The following is a 15,580-nucleotide window of genomic DNA, read 5'->3' as shown; positions in this document are numbered from 1 at the left end:
CATGCTCACTTTGTGCCTTGGACCCCAGGAGCTTGGAGGAAAATGATGAAGCTGCCTATAATTATTTGATATTGCACCACCAGATCCTGTGACAGTAATCTGCATGGTTTGATTTTCTTGCTGTCACTATAAGTGATGCCCTTACAAGTGACGCCCTGTTTCATATTGTCAAATATCTTGATATGGTTTCCTACTGGCTATCCACTAAACAGGAGAATTTTTTTCAGAACCTCACCAGTCATGGCATGTGCAGCTTCCACATCTCCAACCCTCCAAATATCTGGACAGTGTGGGGCACCAGGCAGTGCTGCCTTCTAGTTGATAGGTAAAGGAGACCCAGGACTCTAAGTTGCTCTTTTAAGAAACACGCTTGACTGGGAGGTCACTCCTGATACTGCTCACATGCCTAAGCACGTGAACTATATAGAAAACTGGGCTTAAGAACCAACATTTCTGAATTATTCAAGCCATGAATTTGACAAAGTGTTGGGAGGAAAAGCCAAACCAGTTTGATAGCAGTTTTTGGAAGGAGTTTACAGCACGGCAAAGGCTTGTCCCAGTTAACAGTTGATCATCGGAAACATTCCATTCTTATGACATGTTATTTTTTTGAGAGGATATATGCGTCCAACTATAATAAGATGGAGCCCTTTTCTTTAACATCTGGAGTCCAGTGAATAATGGTATTAATTATAAAGAATAAAGAGTTAATAGCAAATTCTGCACAACAGAGGTTTTAACTTTTTCCATAGAGTTTATTGTATTTTGGCTTGTAGAAGTGAATACTTGTGGAAAATGTGCATAGTGACATAAGCAGTAAATTAGAATATTACACTGCTCGGATTTTAGGTACTAGAAATCTGCCATCAAACCTTGGCAGTCATTTCAAATCCATGCAGAGTTTGGTTCCTCCTCCCTGATCCCCTTGCTATCTTAGTTCTTTTGCCTCCACTGCTGCATTCCCTCTATCAGTCCAGGTTTTTGTCGCAGATGCTTTGTCCTTGAACAGTTAGAAAGCTTATGGACATTTTTTTTGAGTTATACCCTCTACTATAAAGTTACATCTAGGAACCCAGTAAACTTGATAAAATATATTAAACACTCACCAACTCAATACAAATTGAGCATTTATTAGCTAACATGGATGAACCCTTACCAGAAGGGCTTCATCTGTCTTTGTGGCTGTGTGCATCCAGTAGAAATATATATTTAAAATAAAGGTTTTGTACTGTGTTTAAACATGAATGTATACCTTTATCAGTGGGCAAAACATACAGTTTCATTATGGCTTGCATTCTGAACCAATGTCCTTAAACATTCCATGACATCAAAGCAGTTCAGCCAACAAAGTCGTGGAGGGATTAGGCTATCAATGCCTAGTAGTGATAATGGCTGTATTATATCCCATATCATAGTCAATATGCTTATGAATACCAGTTGCTAGAAATCACACATGGGAGGGTGCTAGTGTGCATTTTGCTGATGGCCTTTCTTTAGGCATGTGGTTGGTTACTGTGAGAACAGAATGCTGGACTGGATAGGCTTCCTGGTTTGATAATAATAGTTTATTATTTATACCATGCCCATCTGGCTGGGTTTCCCCAGCTACTCTGGGCTGCTTCCAACAAAGTATTAAAATACAATAGTCTTGTAAACATTAAAAGCTTCCCTAAACAGGGTTGCCTTCAGATGTCTTCTAAAAGCAGAGCTCTTCTTACATTGTGTCCAGTGTTTAGCTGCATACATATACTAGTCAAGACTAACATACAGTGGTACCACGGGTTAAGTACTTAATTCGTTCCGGAGGTCCATTCTAAAAAAGGTCAACCACTTTGGTCAGCCCTCACACATGTTCACTTCAAATCTGCCCCTCTTTGAAAAAAGTTTGGGCACCCCTGATAAAGTATGCAAGGGTGATAGTGGTTTATTGTCTGAAGGAGGACATAATCCTTAAAGATCCAGGGTAAAGTAAGAAATATGCACCAGGAGTCAATCTACATGATAAAAGAGAGAAGAAGCAAAAAACAGCACAGCAGCTAAATTTTAGAGGGACCTCCCTGGGGTATTTCTTTGCCATAAGCTGATTGCCTCTTGCATTTTGGCACAAATTGTAACGTTTTATCACGTGTTAAGCTTTGTCTTTATCCTTCCATAATTTCCTGTGTCTTCTAGTTTATAGCAACCTGTGGTAAGACATACATACACATATGCTGATTACTACCACTTGTAAGCGAGTCTGCCAAAACCACAGGCTTCCCTCCTTTTCTCACATCGTGTATTTGAAGATGTACAAAATAGTCCAAAAACATGTCAACCTGTGGTTTTTAGGAGGACTTTCCAGTGTACCACTATTATCCCCATCGCAGTACACATAAATTATCAGCTGAAAATATTTGCCACTGAAAATTATTTGATTCTACAGAACAGAAAACTTCAGTGTGGCCAGAAGAGAAAATACGTTCTCTTGTGTCCTCCTTAGACACTATCTCCTAACATAAACCTTAAATAGTGGCAAAAAGATTTAATGAGTTTCAACTGCTACAGCCAGCCAATTAGTAAGAATAGATTACTCTAGGAGAGCTGCTTTTCCGCATTAGGAATCTTCAGACATAAGGGAAGTACACTTCCATTTATGTTTAACTAGGCACCTTTTGTTTGGCTTATTTCCTTCACTGACTTAGCAAGGCTACCTTCCTCCTTCTAAGACATTTTGGCTCTAGATATGTATTTCCCCGTCACATCACATAAGAACTTCACTGCTGGTAAAGCCATACATATTTTTTTTTGGGGGGGGGAGTGACACAGTAATATAGTTTTACCAGCCTGCATGTCTTGGCAGTTCTACAAAGTAGGTGCCAAAGGAATTCTGTGGCAAAATGCTCATGCATATGCTCACAGGATGTGTATGTTACAACATGCATTGGTTTTAACTCTTATGACTTCACTCAAAAGAACCTGGGAATTTTAGTGAAGTATTGATAATTATTTGTTATGAAATACCAACTGCCTTTCCTATCCCCCTCTTGCAGTACCACAGTTCCCAGAATTCTCTGTAAAGAGGTGATAACTGCTTTAACTTAGTAGTATAGATTTGCCATCGGTGTGACTGCCTGGAAAATGAGAAAGCTGTGACATTTCTTCTGTGATTTATGTCAAGTGCCCTTCATATGTATGTGGTTGCTAGCCACATCTATAGCATTCATTCAAGTTCTCTTGGGATGCAGGTTTTATAGGGAAGAAACACATACTGCTTTATTGCTGTAAGATCAAATATTCTGTATTTTGTCTTATTAAGTATGCATATAAGGTGAAGAAGAGTATTTTGCATTTTTGTGGCAAATCTTTGGGCTGTATCCGATGTTAGTCCTACTCAGAGTAGACCCATGAAAATTGATGGCTATGACTAACTTAGGCACATTAATTTTAATGGGTCTGCTCTGAGTAGGACATTGGATACACCCATTTGTGTTCAATGTAAAAAACCCTAGGGAAATGACTTGCAGTATCCCAAGTGTCTGCATGCTATGAAATGACAAAGCGTGTTCTCCTTCATGGAGAGCACGTGTTGCGGTGGGGTCTGCCGAGCCACCCCTCTGTTACCAGGCAGGGTCTCTAAAGATGGCCTGGGGCAGTGATTGGTTCACTGGGTTGCTGGGGTAAAAGTTATGTTGCAATTTTGGTGGGAGGGGTAAAATGTTTAAATACTCTGCTCGCAGCCTGGAGCTTTCTCTTTGCTGTGTGCAACGGATCACCTGCCCACCCACCCTAAAGTAAGGGGTTGTTGCATTGACCTTGCTATGCCTGTCATGGGGTCGTCTGCCGTTGGGGCAGGGGCCTGGTAGGAATTTTGTCCATCTGGCTGATTGGCTGGGCCATTTGGTTTTTGCCTACTGCGTAGCAAATCGTCACAACTTGTAAGGTTGCGGTTAGGCATTGGTTATAAATTGGTGGAGGAGGGGTTAGGATAGGCTGGGCCTGCCCCTCCATGGTTGCTGCGGAAAGGGAATTCCGTTAAAGGAATCCTGGGGCTTGCCATCTTTTCGTCCAATCCCTGGAATGGGACTAGGGCCGGCAAGCCTTCGGGGATCATGCGGATGAGAATTGAGGGTCTGTGACTCAGCTCCATTTCTCCCCAACTTGCTTTCCCCCGCACTGTCTTTCAGTGGTGCCCGGAAGTCAGTTCTGTCCCCAGGCGGGGGGACAGATAGTCTTAACCAATGCCTAAACAACCACTCACGGTTTTGTATTTAAATAAAGTTGTGGCCAAAATTATGCCAAAAACCTTAAACAAAAGTTAAATGTGCGTTGTGAGTTATTTGGGGGGTGGCTTGGGGACCTTGACACGCAAAACCTTGCTTGCTTTGAGAATACCATTATTGAGTTTATTTCTAAAGCACTATTATCCTCTTGATTAGATTCTAACAATTTTTAAAATAGCAAGTAAGTTCTTGTTCAACTGGCAGCTTAATTCCAGCAACTTCAGCATGTTGCTAATGGAAGTTTGGCAGAAATATTTAAACACAAGCAGGCATTGATTTATTCCCAACTTTGTTATATCTAAGCTTGTTATTCTACTGTCCATTTATGTGCATGCTTAACTGGGAGCACATGGAATATTTCACATGCTTTTAGTACATGTGTAGCCAACTTCAGAACTGAAAACAAAATAGTTTAAATAGTTTGGGATGCTTCACACATAATGAAAAGCTTAGATTAGCCAGGTTTGTAATGCACTAGGTCACTAACAGCTGTTTTCAAGGCGTGTACATTTCTTAATTTCTGAAATGTATATGTTTATATGTCAAAGTAATGCATGAAATACATCCAGTTAAATTTGTCACTGCAAAATTTCTATAACCAAGAGGGCAACCTATACCTTGCAGGCTGCATAAAGTGCTACACCAGTCCCAGCTCCCTCTGCCTGTTTCCCAACTAGTGTTCTAATTAAAACATGGGTGCTTAATTTAAACCCCAGGGACACACCTGCCATTTCTAACTTCACCCCCCCAACATACTGCATTTATGGAGCAAACTGGGTCTTTCAATCTTTTGTGCACTGATGTCTTGCTATGTTAATGCTGTGATGTTGCATACATTACAGGAAATTGCCTGTTTTGTTGCAGTGTATTCTTGCTGTATTGCAGGGGAAAGATGTCATTTAGAGTGTGGGTGTAGAATTGGGTGGACTGCCCAGAAGATATATTGAGCTAAAAGGCTGGTGCTTGGGTCTGGGGGTCTGTTGCAGGAAAGCAGAGTAGCTAGGTCTGGTGTGAGAAGTGGTACTGTAGCTTGGTGGTATTGGGTTCAAATCCTGGTTTCTTCAGGGTTTTTTTTTTTGTTTGTTGTTTTAAACAGATAACAAGTGATGAGAAATACCACTGTCAGTGAGAGGAGAGAATACATGAACATGCAGATGAACATGCAGTCTGGCTTTGTATAGGGCAGTTTCCTAATCTGGGTGGGAAGTGCATGAATGTATCAGACACCGGGATAAATTGCAGTTGTGAATCAGGATGAATCTGAGATTAGACAGCATTGAGTTGCTGATCCAGGCAGAACAGAGGTAGCAGCAGAGAGCAAGGCAAAGTTGGACTTAGAGCTCATCCAGACTTCTCTTGGGCCCCCGTTTCCCCCCAGGAAAACACTATCTTTACCACTGAATTGGAACTAATGTCAGTTGGGTTTTCAGTGGGTTCATGTTTGCACCAATTCAGTGCTAAAGAGTGGGTTTTCCTGGGGAAAGTGGGGGGGGGAGGGCAAATAGAGAACCACTTGGACCCATGCCTAGAATGCATGGGACAAGTTGAAAACTGCTTAGACCCAGGGGCATAGTGTGGGGAGGGCAAGGGGGCCTGGCCCCAGGAGCAGGTTTTTTGAAAGGGTGTGAAGGAGCACATCAAGGCGCTTCCATGGCAAGCTCCCTCACTTTCCAAGCTGCTCCTGGGCCGAGCCTTCAGGGTTGGGGCATTGGCAGTGCCTCCTTCACTTTGTGGCCATCAAAGGGACGCCCCTGCGTGCCCTGATGCCCCTTTTCCCCATCCTGGGCTGACCGAGAGGAGGTGGCCCCCCATTGAGGAGAGGTGAGAGGCTCTGGCAGCCTCCTTCTCTAGCTTTGAGCCTTTCTCCCTCCACTCGCCTCACTCATCGCCGACTCAAACAACCGCAGCTCGGTCAATGGTGAGAGCTTGGACGGGTGCAGCCACCCTCCATGCCCACCCCCTTAGCACTGTGCCCCAGGCACTGAGAACCCGCACCATGTGGCTGCTTGGGCCCATGCTTCCTAGGCACTGGGCAATCAGAAGTGTGGATGAGCCCAGAGTATGACTGAAATAGATGAAGGGAAGGTGAATTGCAATAGAGCCGAGCAGATGCAATGGTGTAAGCAGAAACAAGTTGCTTTGTTGTCTTGTTCCAAAAACTGTGACAGGGAGTACTTGTAGGATATATGTAGTATGAAACACACAGGATTGAATGAAACACTGCCTTTTCCTTTTAAAGTATTGTGAAAAGAGAAGATACTTCACAGTGTTTGCTATATCCACATTCAGGTACAGGGTTATGGCTGATACTGTGGACCGTTTAAAATTTGTTGCAACCCCTTAACCTCCTTAGCAAAACAGTATTCAGCCTAAAGAAACTTACTGCTTTCCTGTGTTCTAAGTAATTAAATTTTCATTTTGCAGAATGTTAATAGTTTTACTTGACCTTTCTTTTTTTAGCTTTTGAATCGCAAAGACAAGGCCACCTTTGAGAAGCTAGACTACTTAACGTCTAAAGAAGATAATTATAAGAGGATGCGGGAATATATCAGATGTTTAAAGATGGTCCCCTGTATTCCTTATCTAGGTAAGTCTAGTTGTTATCTATCAAATATAGTCTTCAATTAGATGCCTTTTCTGTTTCTGACTAACAAGTAAGCCCAGGCATGTCAGATCCAAACCACAGGTTAAACCAGTGTGGTTCAGTTAACCAGTGTTGTGAAGAAGTTTTACAAGTGGTAATGTGGCCATTACTTCTGCTATGCGATGAGGAAAAAGTCACTGTGGTCTGAGCTGTAGGGAATGTGAAAGAGGCACTACAGAATGGGCCTATTATCCTAGCACAGAGGTTCTCTAATGATGTTGCTACACTGGTGCCTTGAAAACTTATCCAAGGCCACTGGCTGATGGAAAATTCCTGCTTGGCCTAAATATGGTGAGTTTTATGCTCATCTGTCAAGTTTTCTTCAGAATAAAAATTTATGGGGTGCAAATGTCTCTGATTGTTCTTGATTCCATAGAAGAATAGAGGGGATTGGACTTAAATGGTAAACATATTCTTATGTAAAGGGACTGGAATTAGGCAAAATATATTCTTCCTTTGTGATCAGTTTCTTAGAAATTTATATCTTAATGCACTTCTCAGAGTTATTATCTTTTAGTAGTATCCTCAGATTATGGTAGTTCTACAGCAAGGGTTGGTTATCTGTGGGCCTAATCCTGCCCACCAAAGCCTGTCAGAGTGCTCTATAATCAGGAAGCGCATTCGGAACTGCTCCAATATTTCCATCACCAGTCTCTGGAAACAGCACATCAGAGTGCTCCTTCCTGTTTCTTGGGCCCGTCTATTCTCATTGGCACCAGAATATAAGAGATGCTGGCATTGTCAAATTGGGCTGGGCTCCTTTCAGTTGTGATATATTGACCCTGAAATACCTTCCTCGGGGAGGCTTGTTTGGTGCCAAGCTTCATATGCTTTTAGTTGTTTTGTAACTAACCAGGTATTTTATTTAAGCCTTCTGCTTTTTAAATTTTCTGTTTTAATTACTGCTGCTTTGCTGTTCTTACTATGTTTTTCTACTGATTTATCATTTTATTTTGTTTTAAATTGTTTGGAAGCTACTTTGAGAGCTCTTCAGACAAAAGCAGGGGGAAAAATACATGCATACTAATGCAGCATCCAAATTATAGAATTACCTGGAAACAAACCTTATGAATGTCTTAATGTTGCGGAAGAATATATTTATTCAGGAGTGTTAGACTCCTGCATAGGATGCCACTTGCATAGGATGTCACTTGCATCCTGCATAGGATTACCAATGAGTGCCACAATAAAAAAGAAAAATACTGGCAGGGTGGGAGGCAGATACTGGTGTATTGGATTAAAAGTAGTAACAGTTGTTGCAGATATTTCCTTGCAAAGCTCTAACTCACTTAAGTGTTTAAAGAAACTCAGTGTAAAAACAACATAGACTCCCATGTTTGCATAGACCTCATAAAATACTACTATTTGAATGTAGGGAAAAGATCCTTTGCTTTTGCTGTTCTGTGCATGCTTTGGCTTCAACCCCATTATATATATTATATACATATATAGATATGTTTCTGTGTTTACTTTATGACTTCTCTCTCTCTGCATTTTTAAAAACCCCAAATACTTTGATAATACTCACTTTTGTAGTTATGTCTCCTAACGGTGAGTTAAGGGTGTTTTTTTTTGTTAGGAGGGCATTCCTTTCATCAGTTGCAAGTGCTCTGTGCAATTTGTCATGTTGCAAGGGATTATTGGAGTGCAGTGACAAGTGTGGATCAAATATGTGAGAGGGAAGATGCTTCCCCCCCCTTCCCCTCTTCCTTTTATCTCAGAAAATAGTTGACTGTACATGGGCAGGACATTGCTAGGAAGCATGTGCCCATACTGCTTATTAGTCAGTTTTGCATATTTCTTTTCAGAGTCTCCTTCTCCACTGATGATACCAAGGGACTATTATGCTTAATTTGTGACCTCAAAGTTTTTAAATTTCATATGAGTCAGTCTTCATGGTAAAGGGATATGTTAAGCGTCAAAAGAAATTATGAGCAAAGTCTATAAAGAATGGCGGTTATCCTATACTACCCACTCCTTTATAAGGACATTGGAAGGATAGTGGGAAAGAGGGCTGTGCTCCTTGACAAGAAGCATTTCTCTTTCCACTGTTACTTGGTTCAGAAGACCTGCCAATGCCCTGTTCCTTTAACCATATTCTGCTGTGCTTTTCCTACTCCTATATCTTGGCTATATGTAATGCTACATATCATATTTCCAGTTTACGTTTGCGTTCTTGCTTAAGTACCCAGTTACCCTTTTGCTTATAATTCCTAGTCTCCATGGTTTTTCCTGCTGTGGTTTTTCCTTTTTTGCTTTGTTAGTATTACATGCTAGTTTCTGATTTAAAAAAAATAATATCCAGGATCTAGTGATCTCATTCTTATCCTTATGGGTATTTGCCATAGTACCAATAAAGCAAATAGTGCATTTTGTTTTGTTTCTCTGCTTCAGTGAACTCAATTAACTGTCATAACCTCAAGAAATAAGGATGTGTGTGGTATGCAGAAAACTAAGCATATTTCACAACCCTTAAAATGTGGTTTTTAATGCTGTGTAACAACCTTGCTTTTTGCATCGTCTCATTCAACATTTGAAAACACACATCTTATAAAGGCCTGCCAAGAGAGAGAAGTGCAACTGGGTAGTTGCTGCAGCTGGGGTGGCATGCAATGGAAAAATAACAGGGCTGGAATTAATGAAGTAGTATTAACATCAAAGGAACTGTGCATATTTCTAGGGTATTCTCTGCCTGTAATTTTTATAGCTGGAAGGAGAAAGGAAGGGAGGGGAAACACTAGATTCATATTCAGGGTTATGAGGTTCATTTTTAGTTGAACGCAGCACAATTTTGTGGTTTGAGGAAACAGCAGCTTTTGAGAACTTTCTTATAAAGATTCCAGAACCTTTTCCAAGACCCATAAGTTTTCATTCTTTTGGCCAGCCACCTCAATTATATATTGCCAGTGGATACTATCTTGCTTGGCCTTATCATAGGTCATTTCTAGGTTATTATACTGTATACAGTTAAGATAGATGAGAGATGAATGTAAGAGTTGGCTCATACTTACCATCAGAATACATGGATAACCTTGACTTCATACATATGTACAGCATATGAATTTTAGATATTGGGATTATAAAATGTGGCAAAAGGTAATTCTGCCAGTCAAAATTCCTGTTTGGTTAATATTTTGTTGCTGCCCCCTCATATGCAAGAGTTTTGCATATTTTCTTTCTGTTGTTACTAAGGAAGGTGGTGGGCTTTTGTAATTGATTTCATTGCAAGCCATACTAAATTCAAATTTAAAAACTGGCTTTTTTAACTTTTAGAAAGCATATGTATATGCATATAAATATATATTGCATACATTACCCATATGTTCAAGTCCACTTTTTATTCTAAAAACAGGAATCTTTTGACTGAGCAAAAAATAAAATTTTGGCAGTGTTTTCCTGCAAATATAGAAAGCTTCCAAGGGGTTCGCCCAGATTCAAATTTAAAAGGCTCTTCTTTCATATTGGCATATGTTACTTGTAGATATACATTGCTCTATCGGCCTGAATGAAGGAGACAGAGCTTCTTTTGTTTCTGTTGTTTGGGATCTTCTGAATGTAAAAGGTGATATGTTATTGTACACTGCTGTATCTTTGGCAAAGCCTCTTAACCCATATCCTTCCCAGGCAACAGTGATGTGAAATAATTGTAGTTATTCATAATTGTGCTTCTGATCACACACTTCAGGATACCTCATATTTCTTTTTGAGGGAAGGAGTGAGGGAGTGTTTGGCAAAGCTTTTGGGGTGTCCCTCAGCATCCTTTTTTTTCTTGGGAAGAATTCTTGGGCTTACCAAGCTTTTCCCATAAAACCTACCCATTCTAATTATTCCACGTTTGTGCATTACATCACATCATTACTGATTCTTCTTTTGGCAGGGCAGAACCCCTTCAGCATGAACCTCTGCTACTCTTACCTGATCTGCTCCTCATGGTGAATGACCCCATAACTTTCTGTGTCTGTGACTGGCACCGGCTACGCATGAGCCGTAAAGGCCTTGTTTATGGTACATTTGTAGTCTGCACAGATGCGGACCGAGCCTTTGGGCTTGGCGGGTGTGGCGATTGGGGTTTCACGGGGGGCATTAGGCACCGGCTCGAGCACTCCTTGCTCCATGAGCCGGTCTAATTCCTCGTCAATGCGGGGTTTAAGGGCGAACGGGACCTGGCAGGCCTTGAACCTGATGAGTCGTACGGCGGGGTCTAGTTGTAGGCCAATGGGGGGGCAGTATATCATCCCAATGCCCCGTCGAAAACCTCCGGAAACTCTTTGCAGATGGCGTCCACGTGGGAGCTGGTGCGGTTCACCCCAGTGATGGCTAGCCCCAGTGGCCCAATCCACGCCAACCCCAGTAAGCCAACGTAGGGCCCCTTGACTACAATCAAGTCTAATTGCCGCTTCCACCCTCGATATTGTACATTGAAGGTTCCCACCCCCAATGTGGGGAGGGGACCTTGTGTTTTTGGAAGTCCTGGAGGGTTAATGGGGCTGGCCTAAGGTTGGGGCCGCCGCTGGGACACAATTTCCTTAATGTCCGTGCCAAGATTATGGACAGGGTTGAGCCTGTATCAAGCTCCATGAGGCATGGGACTCCCTCTATCTGTACCTCGATGTAATTTTTTTCTGCATTAGAATGAGGCAACTGGTATACCTGACAGTCTGTGATCTCCGTTGAGTTGCCTTGGCGTGTTGGACTATAGGGCCTGGGACTCTTGGGTCAGCCATCTGATGCAAGGCGTCGGGCAGGGCGGGCGCAGCACACCCAGGCAATGTGTCCCACTTTTCTGCATTGTCGGCATTCTGCATTGTGGAAATGGCAAGTCCTCCGCTCTTGGCTCTCCTCACAGCTTGCACAGTTCCCCTCTTCCGGACAAGGCTGTCATGGTGGGTGTGCAGTTTGTGTGCACTGCTTCACTCGGTGCACGTCCTCCCGGTTGAATTCTGAGTTGTTGGTGAGGTTCTTATGGTGGACCCTTGGTTGGGACGACGCATTTGACTGGAATCCTTGCACTGACCTCTCAGCGGCTTCAGTTGCTAGAGCCTCCTCTAGGGCGACCTGGAAATTCAGGTCCTTCTTAGCATAGAGGCGCCACTGCAGCTTCTAATCCCTCAGGCTGCTCACGAGGCGGTCGCGGAGCATGTTCTCCAGCTCTGTGAAGTTGCAGAGCCGGGAAGCCTGGTGGAGGGAGGTCACATACCTGGTTATGGTTTCTCCGGGGGCCTGCCACTTTGCGTAGAAGGCGTTGCGACATGGGCTGTGGCAAGAAGTGCCCCTTCAGCCGTTGCTGAAGGGTGTTGCGACATGGGCTGTGGCAAGAAGTGCCCCTTCAGCCGTTCCATTATCATGTTGTAGGGAACGGTAGCGATATTTGCGGGAGTGAGGAGAGCTCAGGCAATCTCAAACGTTTCTTCTCTACAGACGCTGAAGAAGGTCGCCATCTTCTTGGCTGCATCAGTGACGTCCTTTGCCTCCAGGAGGAACTGGAAGCAGGTGACATATCCTTCCCAGTCTCCTGAGGCTGGGCCGAACGGCATGAAGCTGTTGTCTGTTGCCATTCTGAGTCCTTGGGTCCCAGAGCTGTAGCCTAGATGCGCGGTGCGATTGTGTGTGCAGTGCACGGCAGACAGCTCAGCAGGATCTCACCTTCGCCGTTGGTGAAATATACTTGGAATCCTGCAGTGATTTCATGCTCTTTATTGCAGCTTGTAAAACAGCAATTGAATTTCCCCGCAAACCTCAGGCTTTTATATACATTATTTACACAATGAGTCCTGTCTGATTGGCTGATTCTGCTTCCCTCCTGGAGCCTGATTGGTCTGCTCCTGCAGGCTAATCAGTTGTTGCATTCTAGGATCCTACCTGCCTATTGTTCTAGTATCCAAGCTTAGTACATAAAAATCTGTAATGTCGTACTGATATCTGCAACACACCTGGTCCCCATCCTTTTCACCAATAATATAATGGAGCTGCAACCACCTCTCCCAGACAGCTTCTTCTTTTATTTTATTTTACAGCGTCTCACATCCATCTTTGAATATATGCCACTTCAAGTTCTTTCCAGCATTCTCTGTTGTTTGTTTGCTGCATCCACATCATAAGCCCTACTGTTAGTTCTAGGTCATCTACCCACCACATAGGTGATTGTCCCTTTAGTCTTTTAAAATTGTAGGGGCTTGACACTAGCACTGCTTTATTCCACCAACCCGAGTTGTCTCTTGCCAGAAGCCCTGCGTATGTACATTTCAGCTTTGCGACCTTTCCTTCTAACGTTTATTCTCTGTCATATCCAATTATTAGTTTCCCTGTCTTTTAATTGCTCATTCCATTGCATATTGTGCTGTTCTTAAGCTGTTTATGTTTCTTTGTGTCATGGTTCAGCTTACACATTTGTAATCAATTAAATGAAGACAGCCCCTTACAACCCAAATATTTTCTCATTAAAAGAAGTTGCACTTGGAGCAGAGGTGAAAAACTGGACTTTGGCTAATATAAGGGAAGGGGCAAGTCAAGATTATATGGTTTGAAAAGGGGGGACAAAAAGAAAGGGGATTTCAGATAGCTGCCTGTTGGCTCAAGCCTCTTTCCACAAGACAGGATTCAGTAGCAGTTGCTCTGATTCTTTCAGCAACTTGGGCAGATGGTTCTTTGCCTTGAGTAGTAAATAACAAGCATATAACAGGGGACTCAGAGATGTTAGCAGGAGGCGAACTTGATTCAAACCGCAGAAGGACAATATGCCCCAAACTAATGGGCAATTAGAGCTTGTTGTCCAACACCCTCCAATAAAATGCAGAGGTAAAATATTCCATTAAATACACATGCCCTACAAGGTATTGCCTCTAATTGTGATGTTCCCAGAATGCTTTGTTGCCTATAGTTTCACATGTGCCTATAGGTTTAATCTTCAGAAGAATTCTGCTTCTGCTGTGTTCAAACTGATTATATAATACTATACAATTAATTCTCTGCTATGCACATATATTGAGCCTATACCTGTAGTATGTTTTGCAGTGTATATTCTATGTATGGATAAAAACTGGTGTAGATGAGTCTGAATCCCTTTGTGTTTGCATATTTTTGTTTGGGTGTGCTTATTCCCACAAGCACTGCAGATATTGGGGAGATGAAAAAGATCATGAGCAGCATGAAGAACACTAGAAAGAATTGGTATTTGTAGGTATCTTGTTTTGTTTTGGCACTTCTACCAAAATAATGCCAAGGTATGTCTGTTCTCCCTTTCACATCTTCTTTTGCTCATCCTTGTGCTATACTCAGTTCCTGATGGACACACACAAACTTAACTCTAGTACTTTCAATATAACTTTATACTGTAAACTTCACTGTGAACCTTGGATGAAGGAAGTTATATAAATTTAATTAATTAAATAACTTTATCTTGTTCTTGATTGTTGTAATGCTCCCCAGGTTCCTACAAGGCCCGTGTCCCTTGGAAGTCATCAGGTCAGTTCCTTAGCTACTTCATTGAGCCTAGACTTCCCTTAAAATCCCATCACTTGCTACCTACTGACTTGAAGAGAGCAGCCTTTATAATCCCTTTATAATCTTACTCAAGTACATTTACACTAGACATGTGGGATAAGCTATATTATCTGTAGAATCCATCCAGACCAGAATATAGACAGTTAAAAACATGAACACATATTTAAGGAGCGTAACACCCTGAACAAATACTCTTTTTATGTAGAGATTTTTTAGGATTTTAATTTCCTGACCTAACAGCTATTCTCAGTCTTCCCCCCCCCCATATGCTGTATTGCTCTCATCTCATTCTTCCTTTATCTCTCACCAGTCTAATATTCACTAAAATTTCCAACAGACACACTATCTGTCACTCACTCTTGACTCCATCCAACATTTTGTTCCACTTTTCTACTGTCAATCATTCTTCCATGCACTCTTCTGTCATAATGATGTTGCTGTTTGTTGTATCCTTTTAGAATCTTGAAGTACTTTCTGGTTTGTTTTCTTTCTATGTTTTGGATCTTACCAAGTTTTGTCATTTTAGTTGATTAATGTATCCAGTATTCACTCTTAACTTTCTACAGATTCTACCAAAATGTTTGCATCGTGAATATATAATTTTATTCTTTGATGGCTTTCTTGCTTCTGCTCTTTAAGTCTCTCTACTGCTATCAGTTGTTTGATATTTTCTACTCGTGGTTCAGATCAATTGACTCCCGTGTGCCATTCTCTTCATTAGCTTTCTGTTTCTTCACTTGTTTTTCACTCTTTCAAATTTCTCCATGGCCATCTTCATCTATATAGGTAACACTTTCTGTTTCTAAATGCTACTCCTCAGAATACACAGAGATACCAGTGCTAAACCTATTATTACCATCCCTCTTTTTTACCTTTGTCCCTTCCGCTTTGCAACTCCAAGTTGTTGTTGTTTGTATACTGCCCTACATCCAAAGATGACCGGGTACTTCTCAGCATAAAAATACAAAATGAGAACACAAAATACATAACAAAAGCAAAACAAAAAACCAACCAATAGCCTTCCTCCCACAAATACATTATTATTATTATTATTATTATTATTATTATTATTATTATTATTTATTACAATTATGGGAACGTCAGATCATCTACCCTTCAACTCTTGTTCTCTGTTTGTTATATTCAGATCCTTCAAGAAACCACATTTGATCAGCCT

The 15,580-nt window shown here is 41.7% G+C and overlaps 1 protein-coding gene across 10 annotated transcripts in view; it reads left to right on the top strand.

Annotated features, from left to right (window-relative positions):
• Positions 1-15,580, top strand: part of RALGPS1 (Ral GEF with PH domain and SH3 binding motif 1) — a 216,473-nt gene that overhangs the window by 85,142 nt on the left and 115,751 nt on the right. For all 10 annotated transcript variants that reach the window (XR_008328655.1, XM_053374839.1, XM_053374837.1 and 7 more), the window contains exon 9: positions 6,720-6,846. Coding sequence is in view for 9 of the 10 variants with exons in the window: in XM_053374839.1 (XP_053230814.1) it covers positions 6,720-6,846 (127 nt within the window). In the remaining variant the exon portion in view is untranslated. The remainder of the gene's footprint in view (positions 1-6,719; positions 6,847-15,580) is intronic.

The sequence above is a fragment of the Podarcis raffonei genome, chromosome Z, assembly GCF_027172205.1.
Source record: "Podarcis raffonei isolate rPodRaf1 chromosome Z, rPodRaf1.pri, whole genome shotgun sequence".
Classification (NCBI taxonomy): Eukaryota; Metazoa; Chordata; class Lepidosauria; order Squamata; family Lacertidae; genus Podarcis; species Podarcis raffonei.
The sequence above is the reverse complement of the archived record's forward strand: the minus strand, read 5'-3'. Positions and strand labels throughout refer to the sequence as shown.